The 23,172-nt window shown below is 40.3% G+C and overlaps 1 protein-coding gene across 5 annotated transcripts; it reads right to left on the bottom strand.

Annotated features, from left to right (window-relative positions):
• Positions 1 to 103: 103 nt before the first annotated feature.
• IFNAR2 (interferon alpha and beta receptor subunit 2) lies at positions 104 to 17,303 on the bottom strand. 5 transcript variants are annotated; one of them, XM_035315656.1, is made up of 9 exons: positions 17,252 to 17,303; positions 14,155 to 14,251; positions 10,274 to 10,321; positions 9,822 to 9,946; positions 9,479 to 9,647; positions 6,347 to 6,519; positions 4,889 to 5,051; positions 4,333 to 4,451; positions 104 to 1,540 (listed from the first exon to the last, which is right to left on the bottom strand). In XM_035315656.1, exons 1-9 carry the CDS (start codon positions 17,270 to 17,272, stop codon positions 872 to 874), a joined length of 1,584 nt encoding a protein of 527 aa, XP_035171547.1. In that variant the 5' UTR covers positions 17,273 to 17,303; the 3' UTR covers positions 104 to 871. The 5 variants fall into 5 exon arrangements, with proteins under 5 accessions (XP_035171547.1, XP_035171550.1, XP_035171548.1 ...); XM_035315659.1 differs by lacking the exon at positions 17,252 to 17,303 and adding an exon at positions 15,952 to 15,993 and having other exon boundaries at positions 14,155 to 14,257; XM_035315657.1 differs by lacking the exon at positions 17,252 to 17,303 and adding an exon at positions 15,949 to 15,964 and having other exon boundaries at positions 14,155 to 14,257.
• Between the last annotated feature and the right edge of the window lie 5,869 nt (positions 17,304 to 23,172).

The raw sequence follows: 23,172 nt of genomic DNA, 5'->3' as shown, positions 1-23,172 counted from the left end.
CCCTTCCCCCACAAGGAGTAAACAGGCTAACTCATGTAGCTTTTCAAAGGCTAAAAACAAACAAACAAAAAAACAAACCAAAAAGAACACACAGTAAAAATTCTTAGGTTTATGAAAAATTTTCTTTTTATGAAGTGTTAAAATAACTTTGCTGTCCAGTAACCTTTAAACATCATAAAAATATTTTTAAAAAGTATAGTATACAATTACACAAAATTATAAAAGAAACAGACATTTAATGCCGTGAATCACAGTAACAAGAACTCTTTTGCAAGCTACAGAGTATTCTTACCTCCTCTCCCTACACCTCCATGATTTCATTTACTGGCCTTCTCTACACAAATTCAGAAATCAGTTTACTGACTGGAACATAGCACTATCCTGATGTCTGCAATCCATCCAGCAGAACAGGCTTCAGAGTAACCCATCAGCACAGCTAAGGAATAGTAACAGTCCTTTCAAAAAAAACAAAAAACAAAAACAGAACAAAAATCAAAACACCAAACCACCAAATGGGGTTTAAGAGACCAGCCATTCACATCTACCTGTGCTATGAACTAACTCCTCACTTGTGTTTACAGAAGATATTTACCATGTTACAGCCAAAAGGTATAATTCACTAGCAAATTGCAAAATGAAATAACTACTCCCTTTTCCTGCTACATCCAAATTGTTTGATACCACCTGAACAACAACCAGACATCACAGAAATATTTGTTAAAAATGAGTCCTGTATATTTTCAGTATTTAGGCATATACTTTCAGAATGTTGAAAAAAAAAAAAAGAGATCAGATCTCTATGTTCAGTCCAGAAAGAACAAAGTTGGACAGTATCTATTTGTATGTTATAAAACAACAGTGGTTCTCAGATTCATCTTCTTAGGTATTCAGTTTTTGGGTCCATATCTGAGTCTGATGAGTCACTTTCATTGGAAGAACTAGATGAATCTTTCCATTCTTGAGAGCTGTTAAGACTGTGTGGTTTCTGCACACTTCCTGTATCATCAGGGAGTTGTGATTCAAAAGCATGTCTATGTTGCCAGTCAACTGTGTCATCCTGGGAAGACAGAAGAGCTGCAGAACTGTCCTTGGTCTCTTTAGAGATTCCCAGAAGCACAGTTTTCAAGTTTATGGTAAAGCAAGCACTGTCCGTTGACCTGGAAGAATAGGTACAATTCTCCTCAGGGAAAGGCTGAAGCAACTTGCAGCCTGAGTCTTTATCTTTTTCAATGTCCATCTCAGTCTCTTCAAAAACTTCTGGGTCATCATCTGGAAGTTCACTTGCTTGGCTGCTACCATCATCACATGTGCTACTTGTAGAGCACTGCACAAATACACCTGTCGTGTCAGAGGAATGAGGTGCTCTTACGGTATCACGCCTTGTGTAGTCATGATTACTTAGGTCATCACTGTCGCTGTCATCGCTGTTGCTAGATTCTACTGCCTTTTTTTTAACCTCTTTATAAATGATCTCTACAGATTGTATTTTTTCAGTTTCAAATGTACAAGGTGAGTAGGCTAGCGTCCTCCCGATGAATAACTAAAAGAGCAAAAATAATTAGGAAAAGAACAAGACGAGATCAGCCAAATCTGCACACACAGAAAAGTGAAAAATCCCCCTACCCATGAAGTTATCAAACAAATGATTCTTTCTGTGACATATTTTCAGCTTTTTCTGCAGAGTTTAGTGCAGCTAGGACTCCTCCCTCTTTGCCATTCCTGTAATTTGACAGCCTTCACTACAAATCAAGGCACACACCATCGGACAACTGCAAAAAAATGACACTACTACCATGTAGAATTACAACATTTTTTAACTGACACTAATTTTTGAGATATCTTTCTAAGACTGAAAGCTCATTTTAGAAATACATTTGAACCTGAGCTGAGTCTTGCAACTCTCTATTAGCTCTTCCAATTACAAAACAGAAGAGCAGCCTTACACAGAGGATCAATTTTAGTGTCCTTTAGAAATTTAGCAATTGAATAAATGTCCTATATAACACCTTAAGTACCATTTACCATTTCTGTTTTATCTGTACTTTTGAGGATTACTGAATGCTCTAAGTATTGGGGAAAAACATTTAACACAAACAATTATCCTTAGACACTACTTGGTAAAGTCACGTACAATAAGTCTTTGAGAGATGAAGGTAATGACAGCAAGAGACAAACTTGAAGAAAAAAACTCTTAGAGAAAGTTGATGCTGATCAACTCAGGACATGCTTGTGGAAAAATGAAAAAATATGCTGAAAATACCCCACTGAACTCTGAACTAAATGCAAAAGAAAAAAAGAAAGCAAAAAAAAAAGTCCCATAAATCTCATTATTTTTGCTTGAAGTTTAGCAGTAGTTCAATCTCTTCTCTATTAAAATTGAAAAAAAAAAAAAACAGCTGACTAAAGCCTGGCTTCTTCAAGCACTAAAACATGGCACTGCTCACAGAAAAAGTCAAATAAATGCAATTTTATTCAAAATAGGGCAACTGTTAGTGATATATTACCATTTCCTTACTTTCTCCCTTACTTTCATTACCTCTGCCTTAATCATAGACTTTTGTCAATCACTATTACCTGACTGAGAATAGCTTAGTTTTTGGAAGGTGATGCAGGTACTGTTTGCTTTGTGTGGGCCCAAACTTCCTCCCTCACTAAGTTTTCTTCCAGTCTAAACAGTCTTTTGTTTGTTTTTTGTTGTTGCTGTTTACATCCAATTCCTTTGTCTGGGTAGATTATGATAGCCTGGTCACAAAAGAAGAATCTAAGAATCTATGCCAACTCCAGATTCTGAGAGAACTCAAATATAATATCCCTTTTTTTTTCCCCAGTAAGTTTTCTACTATCAAACATTCCTCAACAGACACTAATTCCTGTTTTTAACAGAATACAGTAATAAATCATTACTGAGACTGCAGAAGTTAGACAGACATGAGCCTACCCAAAGAAGTGGTCCCGAAATCTGGAACTAATAAGTAGGATACTTTTCTGGCAGTAAGGTATCTGCAGATGACTGTATCCCAACCTATGATGCTAGATACATATGAACTTGAAAGCTGGTGACCCAACAAGGCATATCTGATTTTAGTAAAGAGCATGCCTCCTGTGATTGAGAAGCTACCACTGATGTCACAGTTCAGACAGTTTTCTTGAGAAACAACATGCTTCAAGACTGCTTTTCTTGAGAAACAACACACAACAAGATTGCTTCCTCAAAGCGTATTTTCAACAGCTGCCCAGATTTGGCTGTCTTACCAGGCTGCTTAACTTCTACTTTTAGAATTTTTCATATGTTCTCCTTGCCTCCTTTTGTGGACAATAACCATGAAGAGCAGCTTTAGAAAAAGTGTTTTAGAGCACTAACTGTGACTCTTTTCCAGAGAGAAGGCTAAAATAATTGGTCCATCTTTTGGGGAAAATGAGACCAAACCCCCCAGCTCTAGACCACTTTCATGTACCATCACAGGCACAATGTGCCCAAATAGACTGGGACTTAAAATTACCTTTTGTCTTTTTAGCTTGGTTTCCTAAGGAAACGTGATAAGGAGAAAACCTCAAAGGCAAATTATATACATATATTTCAGTTGTAGAATTTCTCAAATGCCTTTAAACAAATCCAGCATCCAGGGAGCTGGCTAAACAATCCTGAAGTTTTCAGGGAATTATCTACTTATTGGAGTAATAAAAGATTGATTCAATTATAGGGCAAATTGGATTTGTTCCTAGAGAATACAATGCTGTAGAGTGAAGTAACAGGCAAAATGCACCAGAAACTGCTTTACAAAGGAGCAATGGATAACAAGTTTTCAAAGCATCTTTCCTGGTGAACAACATTTTTAATCCCTTCGCATTTTACCTAAAAACTGGAGTAGGTTTTTTTTTGTTTTGGAGTTACTGCCCTGGCCCAGATATAGCGGAAGAAGTATCTGCTGCAGGAAGGATTTACATGTATTAGGTTATTTTCAAAGGGCAAGGGGTAAATTGTCCTATGCTGGGTGCTCCACTGTAGAACCTAGCCTGCTTCTGTGAACCACGAAGTGTACATTTAAGGTTACTGTGTGTGCACCTCTCCTCCTCAATGCTACTTGTCCCCTCCAACTCATCTCCAAAGTAGAAACAAATGGTTTTCAAAGAGAGACCGAATATTTGTTCCACAGAATGGACAAGATTATTACCTTTGTTTTTTAATTGTCAAGATTATCTTTGACACAACCAAGCTGCAAATAAAAACATTCTAAGCACTTACATAACTTGTACCTAATGTACATAAATAGAAATATCATATGGTAAGCTTTCTGCTCCCAACCAGGAATGTTAAGTATGAGAATTACATACCAAGGTACGAGGAAGTGTTTTTTTTTGAAGAATATAGCCTCCCACATGCATACACTTCAGGACAATACCTAACACCAGTGAAAAACATATAGCACCTGCAACTGAAACACTGTAATAACCTGCAAGTGAAAAAACAAACAAGCAACCATGAATTAAGTTTTCAATGATCACATTTCATATTTCACATTCAGAACAGCTACTTAGAATACCAGAATAATTTTGGATAGAAGGGACCTCTACAGGTTATCTGGTCCAAGGTCAAAATGAGACCAAATCTCAAGTTAGATTAAGGAATTAGAAGATAAGTTACACCACCTTTGGTATCTCTTTATGTAGTCGGTGCAGATTTGCATGGTTCACAGGGTCAACAGTAAATTTGTAGCCCCCAAGTGGATGGGTTTTTATATTTCCGTTATGAATCCCCATAATGTTTATTGATTGGAATGTACTTTCTCTCTTCGTATTTTGAGAATTAACTTGTAAATCTTCCTACATTAAAATAGAACACTGGCACAATCAAGACAAACAATCCGTTCCTGCACTTTAACACAGTTACCTTGTTGAGCTACAGAGTTTGCAGTTGCACATTTCCAGGCTGAGGGGATGGAATGTTTATTCATAGATGCGGAGACCATAACAGACACACAGTAGTTTGTATTTGGATACAATTCTCCAATGACAGTATTAAAAGTTTCTTTAGTGGTTCTCTCACGTGGCCTCTACCATGAAAGACAATGTTTTAGAAAGTTAACTATTTGCCTAAAAGGAGAACCCAAGTCACCAATAAAACCTGGCTTTTTCAGAGATACTGCTGTAGCATGTGAAACTGGAAACACTGATACAGTAACTCAGCATTTTATCTAGACAATCACTTCCTCTCTAGTTCTAGCTGATACTAAGATGCCTACTTTATTGCCTAAAAAACTTCCAAGGCATGGAGTACACACTCTGGTTAGGCAACTTAGTCCAGTGCTTTGACAGCCTCAGTATTAATGTCTTTCTTGATGCTTCACCTAATGACTGCACAACTGCCAATTTCACTTCAATGTTTTTGTCACAGCCACAGTGGATGTGCTGTTTCCTCTGTTTCTCCAGTAAATGTTTGCACACAGAGACTGTGGCCTCTAACTGTACTTTGCTTGTTTACACTAAACCATCTAAGCCATCCCCTATTATTCCAGCATTTCCTCATGAGTCACAGCTCAGGTTCGCTCCCACAGTCCTCACTCTTCCTTTCTGGATCCTTCCACTCTTCCTGTAGATCCTGGCCCGTGTCTTTTCTGAACCGGAGCTAGGTAGGTGTGCTTTCCAAGTACTGGGTAGGTGAGAAATGTGCCCTTTTTTTCCCCCCCCCCCTCCCCCCCCCCCCCCCCCCCCCAGCAACACGAGTCATGTTTAGCTTGTAATAATCCAGAATGCTCTCATCCTTTCTGGCAAAACTGCTGCCTGTGTAGCTGTTAACATCCTACTTACTATGCAGACAATTATTCCTAAGTGATATACCTTACGTTGGTCCTTACTGAATGAGCTCCTATTATTTTATTTCTCTGTTTTTGTGAAGCTCATTTTAAGTTCTAATCATGCCTATCTACCTCCCTATTGCAGCATACAATAAAATAAACAGACCCAGAACAGGTAGTTTCAGATACACTAGATACACTTTTCCAGTTTGTCAGAAAACTATTGAACTGTTTACTAAACATATTTCCTGATCAGCTGTGCACAGGGAACTACAGCAGCTGCTGGTAGTTTCTGCTGAAGTTTTTTTCCCTTGGCTTTACAGAGAATAATCACTTGAGCCAGTGCCCTGTGCTTTATTTCAAGTAAGGATACAGGGCAACTAACACCCTTCTTCTACGCCTGCTTGTCTGCAGTAAAAGGAAGTCATGATTCTATTTTCTTCTAAGTATCTTCTATTCATACATTCACTTCTGCAAATCTGCTGATCACTACAGCCATTTTATGCTTTCTATTTCTGCTTTAGACAAGAAATACAGAAATAAAAGTTCTTTACCTTATGCTCTCCATCAAGTGTTTTCAGTGTTATATAATAATCAATCTCTTCATATATATCAATTAAAGACAGAGGCTTTTCATTATTTCTTAAGTGAGAGGTTGGCAGCTTTACAGTGACATTTATGCAGTTTAGACAAGAACTGATATTAACTTCCGGTGGTCCCAGGCATGCTATTAAAAAAAATAAAAAAATGAAGAAATATACTCTATGTACTCAATACTGATTCTATTTTGGTGCTGAATACATAGCTGACTAATTGGATTGTATGTCAGAGAGTATGTCACTGATGTAGATCCAGAAGGCCTTGCAGTATTTAAGTTTTGTGGGAAAAAATAGCTTGACCACATGGCTAGACTATAAAAACAATGAGCAGCCATTAGTAGGGGAGGGAAGAAGAAAGGTGACAGAGAAAGAAAGGTGACACTTTGCTTCAGCTCCACAGAGAAATGCACTTTCTACCTATTTGAGAGGAAAGCTGAGGTTAATGATTAGGAACAGCAGACTACTTTCTTCCTCCGTCGTTTTTTAGTCACTGGAAGGAAGGAATCCCTGTAGAAATGTGGTGGTGTGTGGCCCTGCACATACTTAATACCAGATGCAAGGAAGGCTACAGGTCCAGCACTTGGAAGCTGAGCATTCTACTGACAACATTTGAAACAATTACATTCTCTAAGACTGCCTTTGAGTTCAGAGTTACCTCTTAAATTTTGTTCCTCAGAACACACCTTTGAAGAGATGTGTACACTGAGTACCTCCCCTCCAAAACTAGCCCTGTTGGATGTATAGATTTGAATCAGTATGGAAGTTCCTCTAAAATATTCTTTCCTCTAACACAGGAAAGAAGTAAGTTTGTTCTCACAGCACTTCTCTGCAAGACTCAATTTGTGCACAATACATGGGGGAAAAAAAAGATAGTTTGGATTTCAGTTTTGTTCTGCCCAGAAGCATGTACATTTTGGCCAGTGTGGAGACTAGGTTGTTAGCTTCTGCAAAATTCAGAAAAAGCAATACACTTTTGCCAACTATTTCTGTTCCTGAAAGACTGGAATGGGGTAGGGAAAAAAAATAAGTTCAATACTTAGAACAAATGCAAGCTTTTACCCAACCCACATGGGAAAGCACATTTCAGTCTAGTTACAAACTTACTCCTTTCCCATCATTTGGTTTAAGTTAGAAATAAATATTAACTTAAATTTGGTTCTAGTTAAATGTGGTTGTTCTCTTGGCTCTTTCTTATATTAAGCCTCTAGGCCTTTGCTCAAATCCAACTGCCAATAGAAGTGAGATTCCACTGGAGCTATTTGACAGTAAACATCAACTGCATCCAGTAGGGAAATATCTCAGAATATTCTTTCCTACCCAAGTATTGTAAAATGAGGCATTACAGTGTGAAGACTAAAGGCTTCATCCAAGTCCTGCGCCATGAAAAACATGACTTCACTCAATTGCTTTTAGTTTGAACCAGAGAACTAGTAGCAAAACGTCCAGCTTCAATTTACAAGTTGCCAATGATAGACAATCAATCAGTGCACTTGGTAGTTTGTTTTTTTGTTCCCCCCCCTCCTCAGGACTGAAGAAGCCTGCCATTGTATTAAGTAGTGGTCAATGCATCTTCTGATCCTTCTCTATTAACCTAACTGCTGAAACACTAAGGACCTCTGTCTCTGAGGGATGTTCTCAAATACTTCAGTTACTCTTAGCAAGAAAAAAACATATTGTCAGTAACTTCAGTCTCAGCATCACTTTAATTATTGAGCTTTCTAAAACAGAAGTCCCTAAGTCTGTTAGCTCCAAATGAAATTGGATAGGCTGGACCAATGGGCCGAGGGCAACTGTATGAAGTTCAGCAAGGCCAAGTGCTGGGTCCTGCACCTGGGGCACAACAACCCCAAGCAGAGCTACAGGCTGGGAGATGAGTGGTTAGAAAGCTGCCTGGCAGAGAAGGACCTGGGAGTAGTGGTTGACAGTCGGCTGAATATGAGCCAGCAGTGTGCTCAGGTGGCCAAGAAGGCCAGCAGCATCCTGGCTTGCATAAGAAACAGTGTGGCCAGCAGGTCCAGGGAAGTGATTGTCCCCCTGTACTCGGCTCTGGTGAGGCCGCACCTCAAGTACTGTGTTCAGTTTTGGGCCCCTCGCTACAAGAAGGACATGGAGGTGCTCGAGCGAGTCCAGAGAAGGGCTACGAAGCGGGTGAAGGGTCTGGAGAACAAGGCTTACGAGGAGCGGCTGAGGGAGTTGGGACTGTTTAGCCTGGAGAAGAGGAGGCTCAGGGGTGACCTTAACGCTCTCTACAGGTACCTGAAAGGAGGCTGTAGTGAGGGGGGGTTGGTCTGTTCTCCCACGTGCCTGGTGACAGGACGAGGAGGAATGGGCTAAAGTTGCGCCAGGGGAGGTTTAGTTTGGATATTAGGAAGAACTTCTTTACTGAACGGGTTGTTAGTCACTGGAACAGGCTGCCCAGGGAAGTGGTGGAGTCACCATCCCTGGGGTCTTGAAAAGACATTTAGATGTAGAGCTTAGGGATATGGTTTAGTGGAGGACTTGTTAGCATTAGGTCAGAGGTTGGACTCGGTGATCTTGGAGGTCTCTTCCAGCCTAGACTATTCTGTGATTCTGTGAAATATTAAGCACACCTAAGGGTGATACTGCCTCTGGCATTAAATGTCACTGCTAAGCATTTTCTTTCAGAAGCAAGGAAAAGGAAAAGACTAGGTTGATGAAAGAACAGGTAATTCTCTCTTCCCCAACATCTAGCATTGATGTGGTATTTCTTCAATTCTTAACACTGACTGTCTGAAGACAAAATTATGCATCTTACACACCTACTGATTTTTACTTTGTGCTTGTGAATGCACAGCATTAATCTTTTTTTTTTCTGTTTACATAATTCATTTCAAAACCAGTCTTGTCTCTTTATCAGAACTAGCATAGACCCGAATTTTAGAAAGCTACCTCTATATTCTATGCTTTGTAACTGATACGTAATAGATTATAGATAAACTCATTCTCTTACATGAGAAATAAAACTGCCAACCAAGTTAGTTCGTAATGCCGTATTGCAAAGCTAGCAGCGCATCATTTATACATAACTAGGAATAAATCTAAAATGAACAAACTTAGAGAACTTACTGTCAGTAAATGGCACAAAATGAAGTGCAGCAGAATTGAATACTTCAGTTCCTACAAATCTCTGAACAAATACAAAATACTGAGAAGATGCATTTTTTAAATCCTCTGTTAGGTTACAGGAGAGTTGTTCAATATATGAACAGTTTTGTGCAATCATCTGGTTCCTGTAAATCAAAATACATAGTAATTAAAAATCTAAAATAATCTATTTGTATCCTCCAGTATAAGAAAACATCTTTGTGGAGTGGAAAAACAGGCAAAGAAGAAAACCTCATTCAGAGTATTTTGAACTCCTAAACATTCAAATAAAAAAATGTCTTATATGAAGTGTTACTTGCTTTTGGTCAGTGTACTGTACACGATAGTATGCTGTCACATTTGGGTCTGTTCCTGCCTGCCAAGACAAAATGTGCTGGAAGTTGCAAGATTCCATTTTTAGGTTGAAAGGTGGCCCTTCTGGAAACCTTTCTAGAAAAGGAAAGGGAAAAAAAAAGAAAAACAACAACCCATTAATATCATCAGTATGAATGGCAAACAAATTTGAGATTGCAACAATTCTAATCAATGAACCTGATTACAGAAAACCAGTATTAGCCCCCAAATAAAACAACCATAGAACAGAATAGAGTTCAGCACAACAGAAAACACAGGGCAAAGGATTGCCCTCCCGTATTTTATTTGTAAGAAGTTATTTCTTCAAAAAGCATAAAGTTGTAAAATGATGCCTGGTAAGAATATATAAGTCTCCTGAACTGTATTAGGAAAAGCATTTGGAAGACAATAGAAACTTCTTACCAGGCAAGCTGCTGCCACAAGCTGCACACAGAATACAGATGATGTACACTGGAAAATGAAACCACGTATTAGTGAATTTGCATGTCTACTATATCTGATTATTAGTTTCCTATTGGCAGTATTAATTCACAACAGTCAGCAACAATTTCCTAAAGCATTCCCTCAGCTGAAGTGTTCATGCTGTCCCTTGACTCAACTTTGTATGTTACTGGGTTCTCTCTTTCACAGTTTCCTTTTCCTGCTTTCCTCTACAATCTCCCCTCTCCCAGAGTACAGGATGCCCCCTTATCCAACCAGTGTCATTAACTCAAGGCTCCTAGGAGCAAATTCTTTGATAACTACCCTGTGGTTCAGGCTCACATTGATCCCTGCCAAAAGAGGTTCAAGACTCAGTTCAAATAAACCTATTTAAGAAGTTCTTATCACACTCTGTCTTAGAGGATCCTCACTGTATTTTAGGTAGCTTACCCTGTCTAGTAAATACCATGTTACGTCATGAATCTTACAACTCTACTGGAATAAGATAGCTACTAGTGCTTGAAGAACATTACAGAATCATGTTCAGTAATGAAGGCCATGTCCTTCTTTGCCAAATGTGGGGAATCCTCAGTGTTGTAGTACTGGTATAGATGACTGAAAACAGTGCATTATAACTCCTCTAACTTCCTCTCTAGTTCAGTTGCCCCTCCTCCTGTTTTTTGGTTTAACCCCGGCAGGCAGCTTAGTACCATCCAGCTGTTCGCTCACTCTCTCCAGGTGAGATGGGAGAGAGAATCAGAAAGGTAAGTGTGAGAACTCATGGATTGAGATAACATCAGTTTACCAGGTAAAGCAAAAGCTGCACAAAAAAGCAAAGTGCAACATGGAATTCATTCACTACTTCCCATCAGCAAGCAGACATTCAGCCACCTCCAAGACAGTGGTGCTCATCGCGCCTAACAGTTTCTTGGGAAGACAAACACCATCACTCCAAACGTGCCCCCCTTCCTCCTTCTTCCCCGCAGTTTTATTGCTGAGCTTGATGCCTGTGGTATGGGACATCCCTTTGGGCAGTTGTACTGGGGCTGGCTGGGATGTTAACTTTCCCTGCAGCAGCCCATACAGTGCTGCGCTCTGCACTTGTAGCTAGAACAGCAGTGGTATCACACCGGCGTTGTGTCTGCTGCTGAGCAGTGCTGGCACAGCATCAGGACTCTCTCTAACCCTCCTAGTGGGTGGGCAAAAAAGTGGGAAAGAAACATCACCAGGGCAGCTGACCTAAACCAACCAAAGGGATATTCCATACCATAGATGTCACACTCAGCAATAAAAGGTGGAAAAAGGAAGAAGAGGGGAGGGGTGGGCGAAAATGTCTGTCCTCCTCCCGAACACTGGCTACATGCGTTGAGGCCCTGCTTCAAGGACGTGGTCAAGCATCGCTCATTTGTGGGAATTAGAGAGTAATTTATTTCCTCTGCACTTCCACATAGCCTTTACTTGTTTTGTTATTCCCTTTCCCTCTCCCCCTTTCCCTTTAGTTGAATTGTTTAATTAATATTTCCTTAATAATATATATTTTTTCCTCTTTAATTAAATTATCCTTATCTCAACCCATGAGTTGTTCTTTCCTTTACTTCTTCCCCTCCTCATCTGAGGAGGGGGAGTGAGAGAGCGGTTGTGGTGTTCAGCTGCCTAGCACGGTAAAACCACCACAGCAGTCTGGGCCAGCTGTCGTGGCTGTTCCCCCCCCCCCCCCCCCCCCCGCCCCAGCTCCTGGGGCACCCCCAGCCTGGTTGCTGGCAGGGCAGCATGAGAAGCAGACAAGTCCTTGGCCCTGTGTAACCTCTACAGCAACTAAAACATCAGTGTGTTACCACCACTACCGTCATCAAAAATCCAAACAAAAGCCTCAAACAAATCTCTTTGAAGAAAATTAACTCTATCCCAGCCAAAACCATGACACCTTCGCAAACTGAAGTTTGTGTCCTGTTTCTGTAACATTACCCTGTGGGTGTTTCTAGCTCTTTCTACACCATTCTGTTCTCTGCCTGGAAAAGAAAAAACAAAAACAACAGATACTGCAACACTTTTACTTCTCTCACAAGACACACATGCTTAAAGCTGCATTCAACCTGTCAGTCAAGCCTACTGTCTGAGCAACCTCTTGAACCTTCTTGCAAACCCTGACATTCTAGAGATTGCCACATCTTCTCATGTAACCTCTGTAAGGGACTGTCCTCTCATGCAGATTCTAGCTATAACCGCAGACCAACCCAGTCTTGCATCTTTTGTATCTTTTCATCACAGAACTTGGAGACATTCTTGAAATGATTGTTCTGACCCTTCTAACTCTTTTTCAAGAGTTAGCTCTCTTACTTTAGCTCTCTTCTGCTTTCTTGTTTTGATTTCCTGTTTTCATTTTAATGGCATTTTGGGGCCTATCCTCTTAGTAACGAGATGCTCACTCTCATACACTGTCCAAGAAAGTCATCAGTTTAATTTCAAACATACTTTTTCCCATGCTTTAGAGGAACTCCCTGGAAATATCTGCAAAATTACTTCATAATTTTTCCCTTGAATTCTTCAAGATGATCTCTTGTTTGTTTTGACACCTAAGCCCCTATCCAGCAAAATGACAACACCCAAACACACCACTAACCTGCTACCTCTGTTGAACTGTGTTAATTACTACTGCCTTTACATCTTATCTTGCAAGTATTAAAATATGCTCTCTATATCCATTCTGAAATTAGATGCAAAGAGATTAAGCAACTCAAAGTTGCACATGCAGCAAATATATATTCCCAGAAGAGAGAAGACTTCTCTCTCTAGCTTCTTTTTTACCATTCAAACCACAAACATCTCTTGTATGTCTTATTTTGCACGTGATCTTCTCCATCATTACTGAATAATATATACCCCTTTAGAGAAGTGCCATTAAAATTAGAACAACTGTTTTCTTGCACTATAGCAACAGATCACCTATGTATAAAAAAATAACCGATGGATATGAATAACAAAGCAATACCTTAATGGTTATTATTCTTCACCTGAACTCAAGCTCAGATTTGTAATCACACAGTCTTTAGCACATTGTCGATACTCCTGCTATATCAAACAGTGTCAGTGTACAGGCTCTAGTAATGACACTTCCATACAGCAAGCTCTTTGGATTAGTAGATGCAATCTTTTGAGATCCTTTCTTATCCTAGCCACCTCGTGTGTCAGACGTCTTGCTAAAGGAATTCCTGTGGACACAGCTATTTTTCTTTTCTCTCTGTATTTTTAAATACCTTTCCCCTCTCAAATCTAGTTCATCTAAAGTTCAAATTGCTTCATTATCTTTGTTTCAACAAGCACTATTACCAAACTTTCTGATTTGTTAGTCTCTGGCATAAGAGATACAAACAGGAAAAAATACGTTATACCAAATAACTGCAGTAAACTTAAGGCTGCAGAAACAAAGGTAATAAAGTAAAATGAAGAGGGAATCTTCATCATCATCTTGTCCTTTGCACAGAATTAAATGATTCTTTCAGAACAGTTCCCCTCTTCAAATACAGTCCAACCAACAAACTACATTTGCCGTGTTTACTAACCCTGAAACTGAAGAGTCCTGAAAAAGGTTAGGACAAGAAATGACAAAGTATCCAGCTAAGAGCTCACTGGATTTTTTAGAGCATACTGTTTCAAAGTATTTTTTTTTACTAGAGAAAACTGGTTTATTTTTAGAATGGAGTATATAGAATACAATACCATTAAGTTATTATAGAGCTCTCCCTAGAATAATTCACAGAATCAAGATTGTAGGGTATCTTAATTCAGTGACTTGGAAGGACTGGTAGTAAAAAAAAAATCACCAGAACTACCTCTCCTACAATGTAAAAGTACAAACAACTTACCAAAAGGGTAAAAACGCAGTGGTCCATCCATCAGTGTTTCCATAGTGATTAAGAAATACAGCCTACTGATTGTAAGATAAACATTTTGCTTCCATACCTGCAAATACGTTAAAAACAATCACATTTAGCAAATCATGTTGGTGAATGCCTTGTACATAAAATGAGATGTACGTACAGATAATTATTTTAACCTCTTCAGTGCACTGGAGGAGAGGCATTCACACAGTTGCTACTGTCATCCTGGGGGATGATGCTCAAAACAGACAATTTTATGAAAACAGTACTTCCCCCCCAGTCCCTCATGGAAAGTGCTCTTACCATTTTAAATAAATACCTAAAGCACTGTATGACTATTAGTATTGACTTTGCATGAAGATAGCATTAGAAAATTCCAAGTCACTGATTCCAATTTACAAAATACAGTTAAAATAAAGATTGCTTGCCTTTATTTGAAATATTACAAGAACTCAACACTGTTGAAAAAATGTTTCCAGAAATAAGGTAGATAGGAAAGTTAGAAAAAAAAAGATACAACAATTAATTATAAGGAAGTTATTAAAGTTTTGTTAGAGTTTTTAATACATAAGGTCTATTAAAATATTGCCTGTTCTGAGTGTTATTTTACTCTACTACCCTCATCATATTAATCTTTGCAGGATTTGGTTTTGATTTACAGGCAAAGTACTCAGGTACGACTATGAATCTACAGATAGCTGAGAAAGGGTATAAGTCTTTGTAAAGAACCTTCAAGTTTAAATTCAAAAACAATTTATTGTATTAAACTGATTTTTTAAACTGATTTTCTCTGCAAAACAAACAGCTTAAATTTAAAAATTGTGCGGAATCATAACACGGTCAACCTCAACACAGTATTTTAAATATATCTGATTTATCTAAGATGTAATTCTCTCTCTGCTCAAAGTTTTAGCACGACTAGAGGAGGTCACTGAATAAGTGCTAAGAACCTGTATCTGTGCAACTGATAATCATAATTGCAAAGTAACAAGCTCTTCCACAGATGAAGAGAATGTTCTTTTTCATTTCGGTTTGATTCATTTTTTTAATTCTTTAAAGCATGAAGAATATTTCAGAGTTATAAAATGCTTGTTTTCCCCTTCTCAATCAAAATTAAGAATGAAGCAAAAGAAGATATGATTTACTAATTACAGAATCTTGAAGTAAAATTCATCACTTACAGTAGCAAGCTGCAAAGTGATTAAGTCACCAATATCTATCGAGTCTGTTTAGCTTTGACACTAGTGAATGGCACAGAAAAAACAAGTTTGACATTCAGATCAAGTTTACAAATTCCACAAGTACAAAAAAAAAAAAAAATCTACTTTCAACAAGGTAACCAACTTCACCCACAAGTCGTACTGAAGACAACGGTACTTTCACAGTCACTTTAAAGAACACTTAAACCTGCAGGATCTGATTTTGGTATTTCTCACATATTCTATGGTTCGGCACCTTAGAATATGTGAGATAAATGTGATCAAACATGTTTCTCTTTAAGTTTGCACAGTCATCCACGTATCCTCTACAAGCTTATCAATGACAGTGGAAATTTAAGGGGAAAACCATTCCTGCCAGGACTCTCATTAACTTTTGTTACTCCTCTGTCTCAGAGCCTCATCAGCCCTTGGAGAGAAGCCATGGAAATACCTGTGAGCCCAGCCCCTACTCACCTCATCAGCCAACTCCTAGACCACCAACACGATAACTCAGCTGGGTGCTTCTGCGTGCTGCCTGAAGCCTCCAGCAACTTCATAAGTCAGCTTCACACTTCCACCTCATCTGCAGCAGCAGCTTGTCTTTAGCTTGAGTTCAGGCCAGGTGGTTTTGAGTTGGATGCTTCCAACCAGAAGGAAAAAAAAAAGAAAAAAAAAAGAAAAAAAAAATTGAAAGTCTTTGATTTGTATTTCAGAAAAGCTTCACATCGTTAAAGCAGAAAACACGCCCTGTTCTTTGAAACAGGCAGATGGCGTGTTTATTTATTGAAATTTTCTCATTTTAATATTGCAAGAGGCAGACACCTAGGAGATGCTTCACGCAGAGAAGCCTTCTGAGGAACGTGCCAAACCTACACAGGCAGCGTGATGCAGGAACTGATTTCATTACAGCACCCGTATGGAGCAGACAGCCACTTAACCTCAGAAACCCGAGCCCGGCGATCAGGAGCCCACCAGCTGCACCCCCGGGAAGCCCCACAGCTCCCCCGAGGACCCAGCCTGAGACATGCGGCCCTAAAGCGACCCTCCTGCTGCTCCCGACGAGGAAACCGGAGGCTACGGGCGAGCAGCCCCCTCACTCAGCCTGCCGCCCTGCCTTTCCCCTCACGACCTCCTACCCCCGCAGCACGCTGCCTGCCGCGCACCCCCGGGCTGTGCCGCTGGGGACCCTCCCCATTTATCCCCACACGGCTGGCGGGGGGCGATGTTACCTCCGCTCGCTGAGGGAGGCGGGCGCCCCCCCGGCCGGATCCGGCAGCAGGCGCCATCCCCGCGGGCTCCCCGCCGCCCCCGGGCCGACTCGGCGACACCAGAGCACGAAATGGCGGCGCCGGCCCGGCAGCCGGGAGACCGCCTGGAAACGCCCCCTCCCGGCTGGCCACGCCCCTCCCGGCCGGACTAACGGGCAGGGGTTGGGGCCGTTATGGCCGTTGGGCCGACAAGGGGGTGCTGCCCGGCTCGGCCCGGCCCTGCCAGGCTCGGTGCTGGGGGTCGTGTCCCGCTCTGCCGCCCCTGGCCCATTCCCCTGGGCGGCTTCAGGCACCGCTTCCCGGGCACTCAGGGCCTCGGCTTGTTTCGGTTTCTATTCGTGAATGTTTCATCTGGTTCTTTGATTATTATCATTTTTTAAGATTATGAAGTAAACCTTCACGGAGAGCCGCAGAGGCTCCTGCTGGTTCCCTTTCTCACTCGTGACCGCAGGGCACAAGGGGAGCGCTACTGCTGCTGCCAAGCGCTTCATAAATATTTGCCTCAGTGGATACGGTGTCCTCTGCACCGCTATTTTCTGATAGCTAAAACTGAAGTGAGGTGGTGTTAAATATAGCCCTCATCAAGTTATTCACTAAAAAAATCTTGGTACTTACCTGAGAGGGGTAAGAAAGCATTGCCAGTTAGCAGCCATGTCCCTCCACTCCTCCGGCATCGCCAACTAAACCTCCCAGGCCGCTGAGCTCTGTCTGGGTCTTTGCTGGTGGAGATGTGTAATTTGGGGTGTTGTTTGGTGGCTGATGTGGGGTCATGCTGCACTTTAAGCTACACTAGGCAAAGCAAACCTGAGATTTACCATAACCACCGTTCAGGCTTCTACAAGCTTTCTGGCTAGATACCTACGCTGCTTTAACTCACAGACAGCTTAAAATTAGTCAAGGCAGTTCTTCCCTGTTTTACTGCATGAAGCAATAACACTGAGATCTGAGATTCTGAATAAAATCTCAAAAAAGGCTGAATTCACTGTATGTTTGTGCATGAGTTTGTCTCATGGCGCAAGTGGTATATGCGCCATTGCTTCTTTCTTGATTTCTGTTTCTGAAGCGTTGTTGGCAATGCCCAAGTATTCAAAGCTGAAAAATTCTAGGTCCAAACTAACTTTTTAAAGGACAGAATGCTTACATGGAAGCAGAATCTGAAAAGGAAATTGGAAGGACAATCTGAATCTAAATAATATCATGATGTGGTTCACTCACTGCCTGGATCGCCAAACATAAAGATCTTCTAAACTCTTAATTTTTGTTCTTTTCTTGTTTCACTTATTTCTACCACACTTTCTTTTTTTCTTAAAAAACAACAACAACAACAAAAAACCACTTTTGCCTGTGACCTTTTTTCTTAAATGCTTTTTCAGCATTGTATTTAGTGAACCCTCTTTCTAATTTTCTGCCATCTTTGCAGAAGTTCTCTGAAACTGTTGTTTCCTGCACATTAGATGAATTTACTGGCTCTCTTGGTCTCTCAGTGCTTTGTGCTGAAGACTCTGATATTTGCCTGCACTTTTTTTTTCCTCTTTACACTTCCCTTTCCTTTTTTTCCTATCATTCATTGTCTCTCCACTTCTTTAAACTATAAGCGTAGTTTAAAGACTTTAAGCTATAAGTAGAGTTTGAAGAGAGTTCTTCACCTTTCTTACTAGCCTTCTTCATTATCCCCAGTGATAATGCTTGGTCATCAAGTGAACCTTCTGTCTGGCCTAGGCACAGGATGGATGAAGCAATCCTCAAGAAACTGCCTCCAATGAAGAGAAAGTTGTGAGGAGAAAAATGCTTAAGTGAGCAACAGTAGAAGGGGAAAGAGTTTGGTGGTTTTGCATCATGCAGCAGTCAGCTACTTTATTTTGGACACTTCAGATGCAAGGACTCATTCACCTGCTCACATATCTATCTTGTAATGAGAAAGCCAGCAAAAAAGATGCCTGGTTAGGGCTGATTCTGTAAACAGACAGGGGTTCACAGAGTATAAAAATGCTGAGAATTAATGAAAACTAGTTTAAAGTGATGTGAACCCATTTTTGATTTGCTGTATTTAGTGTCAACATTAGTACTGGTGCACCTGAGTTAGTGGTTTTGCTAGGAAGAATACTGCTACACAGCTTCCAGGACACCTTTATATAACTTTCCTTGGTTATTTACACCTGACACATCCATTTATATTAAATTGTATCTCTGTTTTGCTATTATTGTTTTGTTATGCCCAAGTGTGCAGACTGTTCTGAAACCTTGGATCCAAAACTAGGAGAGAGCACCCCCTTTACAAATAATAATAATTGTGTACAGCCCAATGAAAATTTTTATATGTTCATGTTTTGCCGTCTAGGATCAGAAATAAAGATCATGCAAGATTTGAGAAGTATTTTTTTAAGTCTTTCCAGACTAACAAAATTGGAATGTGATCTTTTTTGGCCTGAAGGTGATGCTGTTTCTCCAGGAAAAGTGTTGGAAAAGACATTGGAGTACTTCGGAAGTCTTAAAAAGTACTTCCACTAAAATTAGGTATGCATCTATTTATGCTCATGGAATTTATCTTAATAAAATTCTACAGATCTGTTTCATGAACACTTTGGAGGACTGACACTTCCCTTAGCAGAATTCAAAGGTACCTTATTAAACCTTCCAGCATATGATGGACAAACACGCTTAAAATAATAACTTGTTTTTGTTGTTCATACACATCTCCAAGCTGTCTTCTCATGTTGATCATGTGCTTTGACATGCATCATATGCTTTTCATATGTGTTGGTGAGAGAAAGGTGTGATTTCTGTGCACATCTCTGGAAAAGATACTTACGCTTATTTGTTTTGAAAGATTTTTCTGTGCAAGAAGAGAGAGACAGTAGGTTTCCAGTATTACTTCAGAACCTTGAAAATGACTCATTTCAGTCAGCTTTTACCACCTCTGTGTTGTGATTCGGATATACAGACAAATTTCTGAATTTTGGCCGTCTTGTAGGGCCAAAAAAGGGGCAAATATGCCCCTTCGTAGGCTTGGCACACTGGTCAGATCCTTCTCCTTTTTTTAATGGGGAATCTTTTATTTCTGCAAAGATGGCTTAAGACCCAATTCCAGTTTTGAATGTCTCCAAGACGCCCTACATTTCTGGTGGGATGAGCCATGAGAACCTAACAGGCATAAAGGCTGCAGGAATATAACAGAGTTATATTCCTATAGAATATAGAATAAATCTGCAGGCGTGTCAAGATGTGTGAAACAGTGATGTATTATCTTGTGGCATTTCACTTACACCGGGAAAAGTACTGTTTCATGCCTGAAGAAAATGTTTTGTCCATTAGGTCTTCTTGCCTGAGGCTCTACACCTGTGGTGTATAGCTTTACGCCTGTGGTGTATAGGTCCTTGCTGTTCAGGTTCTCCTTTCTCTGCCTCATGTGCCTTGCACTGCATCCTGCCTGCTTCGCATTGTGAGTCATTTAGGTAACGAGCTTTTAGGTAGCTTTTAGTGGACATTCAGATACAAAAGGTGACTACTGATGATTTGCAATCCTCGGCAGGGATTTTTAGATGCTTCTGTAACAGAAATGACAAATACTCTTTCAACATTGTTTATTTTAGAGAACCTGAAAACTTTTCTCTTGAAACTGCTGCCTTAAATAACCTTGATCATTGTCTCAGGGGAAATGGCAGATGCCAGACTAATCTTTGCATACCACGATCTGCAAAATTTAATTTGATTCCCACATCATTTATGATGTAGAGAATCACAAGCGGGAATGTTGTGTTGTACTTCCCTCCTTAGACAAGGGAAATGTGGAAGAGGAATGGTGACTCCCCGCTGTCTAGTAAATACTTTTCACCTCAGAATCTGTCCTGTGCTCTTTGTCTGGATCAAAAGGAAGAAACGAAGATTCAAATCAGTTTATCAGCTTTACAGGGAGTTCTGGGTGCTCTCTAAAACATGGCTTGTATTTGAAAACAGAGCGCAGAATAACTTTCATGTCTTGTTGGCTAATCAGTATTGGAAGCTTCCACTGAGGCTGTGTTAACAACAGTATGGTTACATTTCTGTGGAACTTTAAATCACAGTGCTAAATAATAGTGTCAGGTAATGCTTTCCTGTGCCCCCATGCTCTATCTACAGGCTTCTGCTGTGTTATATGAATGTTAAATGAGACCCTGCACAGTGGCATTGCAGTAGAAGCTGGTAGGGAAGGGAAGCAGTGGGGAGAGGAATGGAGGCACTCACCATCCTCCTGTGTCTGCTCACATGTGCACGGAGTACCTGGCAGCACCCAAGTGCCAGCCCATCTTCAGTCAGCCAGGGAGCAGTGCCCGCGGTGCTCAGTCCTGGCTGCAGCTGTGGCAGCCGGTGCGATGCTCTTATGAAAAACAGAGCGCTTTGAAATACCACTCATACCTGCTGTGAGACGTTGGCTGAAGGTGTAGTCAGGGATTAAAAAGAAAGCTGGAAACAAATACAGCAAAGTATAGTTCATTCAGGATTAATTCTAGGACAGTTACAGGGGGTGCTACAGGAGTAGAACCATGCATATAGTGCCCAGATGGGGGAGCAGGAAAACAGTGCTTGCCCTGGCACGATGGTAGTCCGCTGTTATGCTGCTACACTGGACACTTATCATGGCTGGGAAGATGTGGCCACTTCCCAGTGTTAGGTGTACGTTTCAGGAGAAATGTGCCTCCTTGCCTAAAGATGGTGATCTCTGAAGTATAAGCCTTGAACAAAAATCAGTTGCCACTTTTTCCTCCGTGTAACGACAGAGGATTTTTTCACATCTTACTGCCTAAATTTTACAACTTACTCTAAGTGTGTAGCATAGAATAAATCCTGATCTACTTTTACTAATAATACTACTAGTAATAACTGTGTGAAAGCATTTTTTTGTACAAATAAGTTAATATATGAAGTCTTTTCCTGCTTTAGATACAGCCGTTTCCAAGCTTGGCACACAGATCTTTAGTTTAGATCTGTTGTTTTTCAATGGTTGAAACTTGAATTTAAAATCCTGTTAATCCTAATGTCATGTTACTTGATTGAATACAACATGCTCTTTTCTGACTAATTAAATACATATTTTCTTCTGGGTGTGAGGTGTTTATAATACAAATAGAGAAGCCATATGTAGAAAAACAAAACAAAGAAAAAAAAGGACGTTTACTGAATATTTTCATATGTTTAGAATGACCTCTATAATGAGTTCTCCCCACATCTAAACACAGTGCTGTAGTGTCACACAACAGCACTGTACTGAAAGCAGCCATGGGAAAGGTGTTTCACACGAAGCCCCAGTGAAACATCCATTTCTAGCCATGGATGAAATTGTTGTACAGTTTAAATATAAACTACATTTGGAAAATTACATTTTAAAACATGTGAATTGGAAGATAAATTGCTGAGAATTTATTTGTCTGGCTAATGTTACTACCAAATTGTGACCTTTATTAAAATGACTGTGTTAGGTTTTGATACCCAGGTATATCACATAACCGAGTCAGGACAGGGCTTGGTTTTGCACTAACAATGAATTTGGTACCTAGCCCATAGTTTTCACTGCCTGTAGTGCAATAACTAAAGCTATGTAGGTATGAGTGGTTAAACCAAGTTCTGCATCAATTCATGCCACCTCTGTGAAGTCAATTAACCTAGTAGGGTCTGCAGTAGGGTGCTGCAAGATTTGGTCTCTGGTGATTTATATTCATTAAAAACTTGAAGTGTGTTGCTGAATAAATAGTACTGAACTAGAAGACTATCAAATGTTTTCTGAGGATTCGAAAAACTTAAAGAAATTATTTTTTTCAAAGTACTCAGTCATTGATTAGCGCTTGGTAGGGGTAGTGAGCTGCAGAAAGTGCACAATCCTGCAGCATATGATAACATATTATTCCCAGTGTGGGACCATTAGTTTCACAGTTTTCTCAGATAAAAATAAACATAGGAACATGTAATGAGTGTTACTGAAAGCAGAGCATGTATCAGCTCGGATTTCACAGTCTGCGGGTTTTAAATTCAGCAGTGTCCCCAAGGGTTAATCAGTACTGATGGCAATTATTCTTGGTCCACCCATCAAATGAAATGAACATTATCTTTTTCCTGTTTTGCTTTGTCTCTTGGCTAAGTAACATAGATGTAACATAGAATTGTCAAAATAATACAAAGATGGTGTCAGAGCTGCAGCAGGCTGGCAGAGTGGCTGCATTTATTTTGTCCCAGTAACAGTCTGCATTGCCTTAGTCCTTAGGGAGAAGGGTGATGTGTAGTAGCTCTGCTTGGTGCAAAAGAATGAAGAATCGCTACCGCCTCCATTTGAGAAACATGTTAAGACTGTGTCTCAGTAAACTTTAGCCTCTGGAGAGCAGAGGGCTTAGATCCCGGGAAGGTTTTTGGTGGGCACTGTATCTACCACGCAATGCATGCGAAAGACGGAATGGTTGCTACATAGGGGGTGACAAAACAGATGGTACTGTAGCCACGCAGGCATTTCATACATCCTTGGTCTTTCTTGCACAGATTGGTGCAGTGAAAGAGGTGAGATTGTTAAATCC

This window comes from Oxyura jamaicensis, chromosome 1 (genome assembly GCF_011077185.1).
Source record: "Oxyura jamaicensis isolate SHBP4307 breed ruddy duck chromosome 1, BPBGC_Ojam_1.0, whole genome shotgun sequence".
In the NCBI taxonomy this organism is placed as follows: Eukaryota; Metazoa; Chordata; class Aves; order Anseriformes; family Anatidae; genus Oxyura; species Oxyura jamaicensis.
Note: the sequence above shows the minus strand (reverse complement) of the source record. Positions and strands in the feature narration are given on the sequence as shown.

Bases quoted from the DNA above. Each gene is read 5' to 3' on its own strand.
- IFNAR2 (XM_035315656.1), bottom strand. From the start codon at position 17,272: ATGCTTTCTTACCCCTCTCAG. The intron at 9,947-10,273 runs GTAAGAAGTTTC...TTCCTTTTCTAG, and splicing joins TTGTGGCAGCAGCTTGCCTG to AAAGGTTTCCAGAAGGGCCA. The intron at 4,452-4,888 runs GTAACTGTGTTA...TTTCACTTGCAG, and splicing joins AAACTCTGTAGCTCAACAAG to GTTATTACAGTGTTTCAGTT.